This window comes from Echinops telfairi, unplaced genomic scaffold (genome assembly GCF_000313985.2).
Source record: "Echinops telfairi isolate 266 unplaced genomic scaffold, ASM31398v2 ScPeMD7_7436;HRSCAF=8474, whole genome shotgun sequence".
In the NCBI taxonomy this organism is placed as follows: Eukaryota; Metazoa; Chordata; class Mammalia; order Afrosoricida; family Tenrecidae; genus Echinops; species Echinops telfairi.
The window spans coordinates 4,188,131-4,200,342 of NW_022111336.1; the positions used below are offsets into that span (position 1 = coordinate 4,188,131).

The 12,212-nt window shown below is 41.5% G+C and overlaps 1 protein-coding gene across 4 annotated transcripts in view; it reads right to left on the minus strand.

Annotated features, from left to right (window-relative positions):
- The window catches only part of DMD (dystrophin), a 2,430,848-nt gene that overhangs the window by 818,913 nt on the left and 1,599,723 nt on the right, over positions 1-12,212 (minus strand). For all 4 annotated transcript variants that reach the window (XM_045298663.1, XM_045298661.1, XM_045298660.1 and 1 more), the window contains one exon: positions 8,338-8,446. In XM_045298663.1, coding sequence (XP_045154598.1) covers positions 8,338-8,446 — 109 coding nt within the window. The remainder of the gene's footprint in view (positions 1-8,337; positions 8,447-12,212) is intronic.

The following is a 12,212-nucleotide window of genomic DNA, read 5'->3' on the forward strand; positions in this document are numbered from 1 at the left end:
TATATAATGGCCATACATATCATAGTATTACCCAGAGACATTTAGAAAGAAAGAAAAAAATCATAGATCTTGATTTAGAGCTTTCATATTAAATATTTTCTGTATGTGATTTCATTACAAAATGGTAAATCGGGTATCATGGAACGTGAATGATTCCAAGTCTAGCAGCTTGTGGCTAAGAAAGGATTCATGTTGACATTTACAACCAGATTTGCTGGCTTTTTGCCTCCATCTGCCCATGCAGGGCTTCGGATTCATGCAAAGGTCTGTCTACCTAAGAATTTCTGAGCGTATCCCGGAGAGCTTCACCCACAAGAGCCATGGTGCCACTGTGGAGAAAGCATTGAGCTGTCAGCTCAGATCCATAGATTGCTCTTCTAAAGACTAACAAACTCTCAGAAACCTGCAGGAGGTATCCACTCTTTCCTATAGAGTCACTGAGTTGAAATAGACTCAAAGACAGTATTTCTTTTATTTCCCTTAAAATAAAAGCTCTGTTGGCATTGCTCATTAATCATTGGGCTGTTGACTTCAAAATTCCTGGTTTACACAAACTAGCTGCTCTGTAAGTGAAAACAGGAGGTTTTCTGCTTCCATATAGATTTATAATTTTAAAATCCTGAATGGGCAGTTCTACTCTGGCTGATAGGGTCCCAAGGATTCAGAATCTACTCCTTGACAGTAGGTCTTTTCTCAGTGAAGTCAGTAATGGTATAATGGTAGCATTTTTGCCATTCATGCGAGAGACCACATGCAGAGCCACCAGTGGGTGCTTGCATGTTGCTATCTTGAAAAAAAGAGTCAGAGGGACTTCTAGACCAGTATAGACTAGAGAAAAACAGGCCTTGCTGGCCCTTCTGAGATCAGTCCATGAAAACCCAATGGATCACAAATAACCTGAGCCTCAAGAGATGATGGGAATGGTGGCAGAACAGGCAGCCTTTTTTTCTGTTGTGTATGGGATTGTCATAAGTCTTGAGCCAAATTGAGGTAACTTCTACTCTAACTCTCTTGGGAGACGGCTCTGGAAACACCATAAAATGAAATTCAGCATAACCCACTGGAAGATGAGTGGCCTTGTGAAAAAACAAGGTGCCACAAGGCCAACAGCCTATGTCAGATTTCAGAGTGATTTCACTCTGTACTATCTGGCCCCAGCTGGGAGTCTCTGGGTAATGAGAAGTGCACAGGACAAAAAGAGGACTTGAACCCAGTTCTTTCCAACATTGTCATGATCTCTGAGGCAAAAGCAAGGCAAACTGGAATTTGCAAAATATTAACAGGAGCAAAAAAAGGATGAATCGATGTCTTGCTTGAAGCTCAATCTCACTTTTAGAAAACAAAGTGGTGTGCATAGTACATAGCAACACAAGCTCTTCCTGGGCAGAGTCAGAAACAATAGTGCCCTACCCAAAGATGGCCATTTACGATCTAACCCTTCTGTTTTTCTCCATCATCTTGGTTGGTAAGAATCCAGTCTCATGTGTCAGGGTCCAGGAAGGGCCCACTACTTCTCTTTTGAGTCTCCCATTTCAGGGCTTAGAGCCATCTTTTACTCGCTCACTCACTCACTCACTGTCACCCAGTCACTGCTGACACAGTGTGACTCTGTGGGGCATGGTAGAACTACCCCTATTAATTTCCAAGACCACGACTCTTTATGGGAGTAGAACGTTCTTCTCATGCGGAGCTGTTGGTGGTCTCAAACAGCTGAAATTGCTGATTACAGCCTAATGCATAACCACTATACCACTCACATTTTACACATTCCAGTTCACCCTAATTTTGAGTCATTGATCATGACAGAGCCAGTTTAAGCTTGTTGGAAGACCTGGGGGAAGACCTGGGGAAAAGGCCTGATGTCTAATTCCAAAAAATCAGCCAGTGAAAATCCTATGGAGGCAGTAAATTCTATTCTGACCCAGATGGGAGTCCCACGAGTTAAAGTGAATGGGACTGTAATTTAGTAAAGCCCTATCTGAGTTGCCAAATGACTACCTCCACATGAATGGCCTCAATAAAGACTGGCACTCTCAAATGGCAGACCTACATAATGCTGAACAAATAAATGACTCATTTTAAGGTATTACATTTGGGGGTATTTTCATGCAGCAATAGATAACTCAGGTATCCAACTGTATTAGTCTAGGTACTTTGGAGAAACAAATCCACATGACAAAATACCCATTTATAAACTATCAAGGGCTCATGCGGGAGTGGGGAGCGGGGAGGGAGGGGAAAAATGAGGACCTAATGTCGGGGGTTTAAATGGAGAGAAAATGTTTTGAGAAACGATGTACAAATGCGCTTTACACAATTGATGTGTGTATGGATTGGGATAACAGTTGTATGAGCCCCTAATAAAATGTTAAAAAAAAAAAGAAACAAATCCACAGCAACTCATGTATAAGAGAGTTTTATGTAAAGAAAATGTGCATCACAAAAACATCCCAACCCAATGCTGCCCAAGCCCACAAGTCCAACATTAACCCTTTAACCCAACACCAGTCCACAAAGTCCTCCACCTCACAAAACAGAGGCAATGATGCCGACTGCAGGAGGAAAGCTGAGTCAGTAAACGAATAAGCATCTCAGCACTAACAGGGGTCTCCACAGGGTTGCTCCAGCACCCAGGGCTGCATCAGGATAGATCCATGCGGCTTCTCCTTGGGGATGTCTTGTAGGATGTCAATCTTGCAAGCTGAAGCAGGGAGCTGCTAAGGCAGCTGCATCCTGGTGCGACCATCACAAAGCAAGAGACCCGAGCACTAGAAAGGCGAGGCTCATCACCTATTTAATCCCTCCACCTTTCAATTAGGCCCACATGTGATTATCGGCCAGGCTGGCACAATTAACTAACTCACCAACCAACACAATTGTTTTCCTCCAGCGTGATCATGTGCCTTGAAAATTGAAACAAGTTACACCAACAACTCTGCCATGTCCACCCTACCATATACTTCATATAAAGAAGTAGCCACAAGGCAACTTGGCTTACTGTAAGGTATACACAAGTGAAGAAGTATTGTTACTATGCTTCCAGTTCACTGAGGGGGATTAAAACATTCATGAAAAAGGAATGCAAAGATAATGAAAATTTTCCCACAAACTTTTGAAAATCTCCTGGTTTATTCCAAACAATACGTAATTAGACCTGTCTCTATGATCAGTGGATGGTCGCTGAAAATTTCCCTCAGTAACAAGTGGTCTTAGTCTTGTTGGGGTCTTTAAAAAAAAGATACTTTTGTGCTATGAAAAAAAAATCTATAATGTTGAGGTCATGACTAATATCAAATTTTTAACAAAACTCAAGTGGACATCTTCCAAAATCACTGAAGCTTTGTTGCAAATTTATGGGAATGCTGCCTCACATAAACAGCAGTTTTTCGAAGCATCAAGCATTTTCAGAAAGGCCAAAAAGACCTCAAAGATGAATTACAGGCAGAAAGATCAGCTTGGGTGACTGACCTTTGTAACTCCAAAGGGATAATCTTGATAGATTTTCTCAAAGGACATAAGCCAATCACAGGGCTTATTGTGAAAAGGTTTCAAGAAAATTAAAATTTGCATTAGCGATAAAAAGGCCAGAAAAGTTATGCCAAGGGATTGTTTTTCATTATAACAATGTATCTACTCCTTCTTTGAGGTCAGCAAGGGCTTTCCTAGGAGAAATCCATTGAGAGAGCTTACCCCATTCACCCTGCATCCTCCATATTTCCCCTTCAGACTTCTTTTTGTTCCCACATCTCAAAGATCATGGAATGGGAACACTATTTGATTCTCTGAAGGGTACTCAAACTATTATTTTCTTGTGCTGTAACTCTAAGAACACGGAATGCTTCAGATAAGGGTTAGAGAGATTAAAATACTGCTTACAAAAAGTGTATAGTCCAATATGGAGGACAGGTTGAAAAAGAATAGCTTCACACTTTATGTAATAAAGGTTTCTGTGATTTTGTTGTAATACTTTTTGAGTTACCCTCAGATGCATATGAAGAGTAGATAAATAGGAGATAGAGTTGGAGAGATATCGCTAGTCCTCACTTATTGACGTGTTTAGATTCCAAAGACAAGACCTTTATCTGAAAATCAACATGAAGTGAAAATGGCGGATGACCACATCAGGTCACAAAATGGAGGATTAAGACTATTTCATTATAAAACTGCCTAATCTCATTATTACATTAAAGCCAAACTACTGAGAATCATGGCCCAGTCAAATTGACACAGGCCTTTAATCATCAAAATCAGGATTATTCTTGCCCTGTTTTTCTTGGTGTTCATTACAACCAGACATCAATGTGCAAAAGAGTCAAATAGATTTTTTACTGTTTTTATAAATGTGAAAAATTGGATAACCAGATAGTCAATAAGTGAGGAGATGTGTGTATACATCTAGAATCTGGAGCTTCAGTTTTCATACATATACGAGATTATTTATTGAGGCAGATGGTAATATCAGTGTTATTTCAGATTCAGAGTTCTATCATTTTGGGAAATTTAACTAGAGTACACTGGTATCTTCTACTCCTTAAGTGAAAATGACAGAGAAACACACTGCATCACTTTAACTTCCATATATCCCATCTTGAGTTAAATAACACTAACTACTGGCTAGCTGCCTCCCTACCTGTAATTTCCATTAGGTTCTTGGATCGAGAGATAGTGTAATAACAAACATTAAACAAAACAGCCTTTGGAGCCTGACACACTTGGATCGGGATCTTGGCTCTGTTTCTTCCCATCTGTGTGGCCCTAATCTGGCTGTTTCCCTTCTCTAAGTCTGCAGTCCTTACCTTTAAAAAATTGCACATATACTTTCAAATCACTTGCAGAATATAGAGAAATATGTAGAAGCAGCAAGCAAAACAGTAGAATTTCAATGAAAATAAGAGTATTGTGATGAATTATAAATTATATTGCAGCATAGTATACTACAAAACTAATAATCATGTATCAGAACCATAATGTAAATTAAATTTACTTTTAAAAGTGTATTTACTTCAGATCATTTTCATATGAGGGTAAAATACACACACACACTCACACACGTATACACCATATATCTACTTCTGTAAGTCAGGATGCTAAGTATATAAACAATTCTTAATTCTGGTAGTAACTCTATCGTGTTAAAGACAGAAAGGTTAATTCAAAGAAAGGCAGTTCTGGAGCTACCTGACTCCCTACTGATTCTGTTCCTTCTAAATTTGTCTTCTAACTCTTGTCATTTATGTCCAGCTCTGAATCAGTCCGCTATAAGAAATAAAAAGTCCTTACATTTGAGAAAAGTCCTTTCTGTATCAGTTCTTCTGCAGCTCTTTCTCGAATCCCACCAATGATCACAAGTAGTTTGGAGCTGAGGGTCTTGCCAGACTCTCCTCTCCCTAGTGATAGCGATGTGGGAGGAGAAGGAGGAAAAAGACACAGACGAGCAGGAAGGGATGAGATTCCCCTGCCCAGGAGGAGGAAGTAAGGTAAGAGATATAGAGTCTGTCTCTCTGGCTTCAATCACTCCTCCCCTTACCCTTTGCTCTCCTCTCACTGGTCTCCTTGAGAGTCCTTGATACTATCTTGTCCTGCCTCAGGGTCTTGGCACTGGCAGTTATCTCTCCACCTGGAATACCTTTCCCCACACTTAATCCCTCACGTACTTCATCTTTGTTTTAACCTTCTCTTAATAGAAAAGCCTCCTGACCATTGTAGAGACAGTAATGGCCACTCCCATCCTTAGCTTTGTGGTTTATTGTTCTGACACAGTGTTTCTGACTTCATGTGCACTTGAATCACCTGGGGTTCCTATTAATGCAGATTTTCACTCAGTAGGTCTGAGATTCTGTCTTTCACATAAAGAACCCATGCGCACGCAATGTGTGAACTACACCCTATAGCACTTATCAACACTGAGGTGCTACGTTTTTGGTTTGTTGTGTGTATTGCTTTTCTTTTCAAATAGAATATATGCTTCATAAAAGCAGGGGATTCACCTTTTTCTTGAACTGCAAGACTAGAGATTTTAATGTATTTTCATGTTAAATTTTGGGAAATGAGGAATTAATTAGATGCTCAAGTCCTACATTTAGTGCCTACTTCTCTCTGTGCATAAGCTGAGTACCTATAGAAAATGCAGGCAGGAGCATGAATGCAGCAATTCAGAGTTCAAGACAAGTATGAACCAATCATTGGAACACAGTCTCATGCCTGATCTAGCAAGGCTGACACTCAACCTCATAGAGACAGTTGGAGAACAAACACCAATAAATTATTACGTAGGAACAAACTACAAAATAGGCAGAGGAAACCAAAAAGGACAGCTCAGAAAAGGAAAGAAACTTGACATAATTAGCTGAAAAGAATGATGTGGGAATTTTACTGTCCCACATTCACCATATTAATAATACTATTAAGGAATTCTCACACATCTTTTCCTAGGCTCTCATGTCATTCAATTGGTTTCCGATGACTGCTCAGAAACCCCAGGGTGCACATGGAGTGCCCTGGGCCCAGGTTGTATTTCTTCTTTGAACCAACACAGTACTCTAGCCTTTGGACTCATTACAGTGTTACCCTGGCTATGATCCCTCCAGTTCCCTATATTCCTACACGAGGGAGGATTTCTTAAAAAAATCCTTAAAAAATATTTAAAAAAAAATCAACTTTACCTGAAAATAATAAAGTGACCAAAAATATTCAGTAATATCAAAGTTACAACCCAGCTAAATGAAGAACCATTTCTAGCGCAGATCTACATGTGGTATTCACACATAGCCCATTGTTCTTTTTCCTTGAAGTAAAAGTGGGAGAGCTCTAAAAAAATTGTCTTTGAGGGGGACAGAGAGATGTGGTAAGGAGAATCTTTTGTGCTTCTGTCATTTGCAAAGTCATATCTGAGGAATATTTTCAAAATGATACAATATTTCCTGAGATGGACTCCTTGGGCATCAAGTGTTAGTGGATATTATGGTGCTTTTGTCATTCCAATTCTCTATTCAAGGTCAACATGCCTACCCCGACTGAAGAGCAAGGAGGTGACTTTGAGGACTAAGGTGCACCTGACCCAAGCCATGATATTTTCATTTGCCTCATAAGCATGTGAAAGTAGGACATTAAATAACAAAGACCGAAGAAGGATTGATGTATTTGAATTGTGGAGCTGGAAAATACTATTGAAAGTACCATGGACTGCTTAAAGGACAAATATGTCTGTCTTGGAAGAAGTACGGCCAAAATGCTCCCTAGAGGTAAGTATGGCAAGACTTCATCTTACATACTTTGGACTTGTTATCTAAAGAGATCAGTCTCTGGAGAAGGACATCATGTTTGGTAAAGTAGAGGGACAGTGAAGGAGGGACAGGCCCTCCCTGGACAAGGACATCATGTTTGGTAAAGTAGAGGGACAGTGAAGGAGGGGAGGCCCTCCCTGGACAAGGACATCATGTTCGGTAAAGCAGAGGGACAGTGAAGGAAGGGCAGGCCCTCGCGGAGACTGACTGACACAGTGGGATGAAGATCAGGAACAATGGTGAGGAGGACAGTGAGGATGCCGAGGACTGCAAAGGCTTTCCTTTTGTTGTGCACAGGATCCCTGTGGGTTGGAACCGACTCTGTGGCACACCGAACCACAACATGACCAAATACTGGCTGTTGATAGCATTGCAGACTAGGGACTGTGGCTCAAGTCTCAGAAAACATATTTACAGTCTTGTCCACCTCCCAAGGAGCAGCTGATGGCCAATAACTGGTTGACTCAGGACAACAAAAGTAAGGTCTTTATTCTTTCAAGTCAGGGAAGTTCTACCGAGCCAATCTTGCTCTAAAGCCCCACATAGTTACCTTAGAGCCATTCCCCTCTCTTGGGGAGCCCATGTGTGTCAGAGTGGAGCTGTGCTCTGTAGGGGTTTCAGTGGCTCATCCTTTGGGTAGGTCTTTCCTTTCAAGGTGGCCCTGGGGATACTCCAATAGCCAATCTTTCGGTTAGCAGGCCAAGATTTTATCTTCTGGCCCCAAGCAGGGACTCCTAGGCCAGTTCTAGTGTTTCAGTAAAATCTGTTGAGGCCTCTGTTGCAGCCAAGCGCATTTGAGCCTCTCCCACTGTCTACTCCTACATTCCTTTCTTCCTTGCCGTGGCGAATCCAATGAGCATGCTCCAATAAACCTTGCTTACACAGTGCTCTTGATCCATCTGTTGCCAGTACGCTTACTATTTTGCATAAACATGAAAATGTATCCTTGTCTCTGAATCAGCAGAACATTTTCCTTTCACCCAGAGGGTACCTCACAGTTTCCCTTATGGTCAAAATGGTGACAGCCTACAGAAATGCCGGTCGGTGTACTTACAGGCTCCAAGAGCTGTCAATGCAGGAGCGAGCCCAGGCTGCTTTGCCCTCAGCTCTAGTAGTAAGTCATTCACAGCCTTCCACTCAGTGCTCAGGTCTTCTAACTTTCTCTGTAACAGAAAAGCATATGTGTTACGGATTTGATTATCACCTCAAAGATAACTTAATTCATGAAGCTGTTAGTTCACTTCATAAGTATATTATTGTATTTGTATTATATTTAATTTCTAAATTAAGTTTTTTCTGGATGAAATTTCTCACACAGGCATGTATAATTATTTTAATCAACAGCCCTATACACATTTATTGATCATTTGCAGCCTCCCGTCTTCTGCTCCAGGCACGGTTTTATTGAAAAGGAAATGGGGAGTGCAAGAATTCATGAGAGCACAACAAATAAAAGCACACAAAAATAAGTCCCCTCTCAGCACTGGACTGGCTTATTAAATGATAACCAGTGTGGCTGTTTTCTAAAATCATGCAGACATCTTTAAACAATAACCGTAACGCACTGCTCCAGTTCAGACCAATTATGTGAAAATCCTTGGAAGGGAAGGGTTTGGTGGCTGTGGGGATATGCTGACCAGAAGAGCCTTCACGAATGGAGTTCTGTCAGCAGACATACTTCAGTTGTCAGTCCCTTCCGTGAGTGACTCAGAGGGCTGCCTAACCCAAGGCCATACATACCCTTTCCAAGGCAACCTTCATCAAATAATCAAAGTCAGAGGATAAAGGTCCAGCCAATGTGGTGAAAGCCGGGCAATTTTGAAAGGTCATTTCAGCTACCGCACTTCCTGTGGAATCATGTAAATGTGCTGGGGAGCCTATCGCAGCGTTGGGCCTTGTTGTTTGTCCAACTCTGCGGCCACTGTCTCTTTCCCACAGCTGTAGGTCCCAAGAACATTCTCTCATATCTTTAAAACCCGACTTCCTTTTAGAGTCCGTTCACCACGAACCCTAGTCCATCATGGGAGCTCCCGTGTCATTATATTTGTGGAAGAAACTCCTGAAACACCGTGAATGAGCAAGATGGAGAACCACTAACTTAAACAACAATGTGAATAAAATACGCATTAGGAAAGGCTGAATTTCTAGATGAGTCAGTGAAGTTCTACTCGGGGAAAACACAAAATTCTATGACCTGAGCATTTGGCCTTAACGTTAGCGAGCTCCTAAAGAAATGCTCTTGGCTGGTCAAGAGGAAAGTGAGAGTCCTCAAAAATGCTTGCATGTTCTGAGTGTAGGCGTCTGTTTTTACTTGGTTTGGGGGTTTGCTTGCTTGGGGGCTAGCTCAGAGTCTACAGACCATATTTCACAGATTTTCTTGCTCTAGCTGTGGCCACTGCTGGGAAGGCAAATGTTTACCCACTGGCTCTCTGGTGGTGGGGGGTGGAGGTGGGGATGGGACACCCCTCTGCCCCTGAATAAACAAAACAGTAACAACAAAGTCAAGACTAAATAAAAATAAATATTTTCCAATGCTTGCGGTGTAAATATTTACCCCAAGGACGATTCCAAGCTATCACCATAATGTCAAGTGACTCATCAAATTAATGGAAGTTTAACAATAGGCCATTTCACCTGCTATGAGCTGGCACCTGCATACCACAGCGTATGATGAATTCTTGCGGGAGACAATGAGCAGATGTGATATCTGTCAATCCTGGGGTGAGGCTTTTAAAACACGAATGTGTCTGAGCTATTTCTTTCCGGTTCCACTGGCCTGAAGCAGAGAACCCTTCGAACCCAGGGCCACCCTCCTCAACAGGCTCTATCGCGACTGAAGTCCTAATGTTCTACAAGAGTGAGGGAAAGATGAGGCTGTCTGCTCTCATAAAGAATCCGAGCCTCAGAAACTCTGTACAGCTTCTCGATGCATCGAAATGGACTCTGTGGCAGCTGTTTGGTTTTGAAGTTTGAACTTCAAATTTCAGATCTCGTGTTATACTTTAAGATCATCAAAATTTAGGTGGCGAGCCTGTTTAAATATGAATGTAGGGTTCTGTCCCCGTGTTTGGGATTCAGTGGGTCTTGAGTTGTTTTCATTAGTACTGTCCAGTCAATTCTGACTCATCATAACCCTAATGCTACAGAGTAGTACTGCTCCATAGGGCAGCGGTTCTCCACCTGTGGGTTGCGCACCCTTTGGGGCCCGAATGACCTTTTCACAGGGGTCGCCTAAGACCATCAGAAAACACATATTTCCGACAGTCTTAGGAACTGAGACACCGCTCCTCTATCAGTCTCTAGGCGGGTCCGCCCACATGCAGATATGCCCACATATGAGTACCTGGCGTGAAGACCCATGCTACACCATGCTTCAAGACAAAATTTAATTTATTTGTCATTAGAAATAAATATTTCACCATATAGAATAAGAACCGAGACACTGCTCCTCTATCTGTCTCCAGGCGGGTCCGCCCACATGCAGATATGCCCACATATGAGTACCTGGCGTGAAGACCCATGCTACACCATGCTTCAAGACAAAATTTTATTTATTTGTCATTAGAAATAAATATTTCACCATATAGAATAACATATTGTCTTTGTGATTTATCACTATGCTTTAATAATGTTCAATTTGCAACAATGAAAATTGTTATGTCCGGCATATCAGATATTTACATGATGATTCATAACAGTAGCAAAATGACAGCTATGAAGTATGAACAGAAATAATTTTATGATCGGGGGTCACCACAACATGAAGAACTGTAATAAAGGGTCACGGCCTTAGAAAGGTTGAGAACCATTGCCATAGCGGCTTCTTAGGTCCATCATGTTTATGGGAATCGCTTTCAAGGTCTGTATTCTACAATCCACTCGTGGGTTTGAACTGCCAACCTTTCCATTAATACCCTAAAGTTAAACCATCATGCCATGAGGATGCCTGACTGGTTTGGAGTCCAACAAGCAAACCAACTGAACTCACTACCATGGAGTCAATTCTGACTAATAGCAACCCTGTAAGGCAGGATAGAACTGTCCCTGTGGATTTCTTAGATTGTAACTCTTTATAGGAGTAGAAAGCCTCATTTTTCTCTCACAGAAAAGCTGGTGGTTTCAAACTGCTGACCTTTCGGTTAGCAGCCCAAGTGTAACCACTTGCATCATGAACCATTTCTCAGCAAAGGCTAATGTTGTTTGTCTAGGAGCACAGCTTCAGGTATCCATTGTACTTAGTGACCTACTTAAGCATCCAGAATGGGCTAGATATGTAGCATCTTTGGGAAAATAGTAGAAAATAGAACATTACATGATTTTCTCTAGGGTTTAATTCATCTGTGGAATGCTGGTTGGGAAAGACTTCCCAGGATATAGTAGAGTTACAGGGTAGAAAAAACCTGGATTCCCGAAAGATCATGTGCAGAAAAGCCGCCTGGCCAGGAAAACACATACTGACTGTCACCCAAAGAATCAAAAAGAAAACAATCAAACAAACAAACAAAAAAAAACCCTGATTGCTTTAAGCTAGTCAAACGTTATTTGTCAGAATGATAAGCATTGCTTAACACACTAGCACCAGTCTTCAAAATTAAATTAGTGCTACTGAAAGCAATATTGGAGACTATTGAAAGTGCCACGGACATCCAAAAGAACAACAAATCTGTCTTGGAAGAAATATGGCCCGAAAGCTGCTTGAGAGCAGAGATGCCCAGACTTTGTCTCACATACTTTGAACATGTTATCAGGAGACATCGGTCCCTGGAAAAGGACATCAGACTTGGTAAATTAGAAGGTCAACAAAAAGGAGGAAGACACTCAAGATGGATTGACACAGTGACTACAACAATGGGATCAGACATAGAAACAATTGTGAGCATCTCTCAGGACCAGGCAGTGTTTCATTCTGTTATCCATAGGGACACTGTG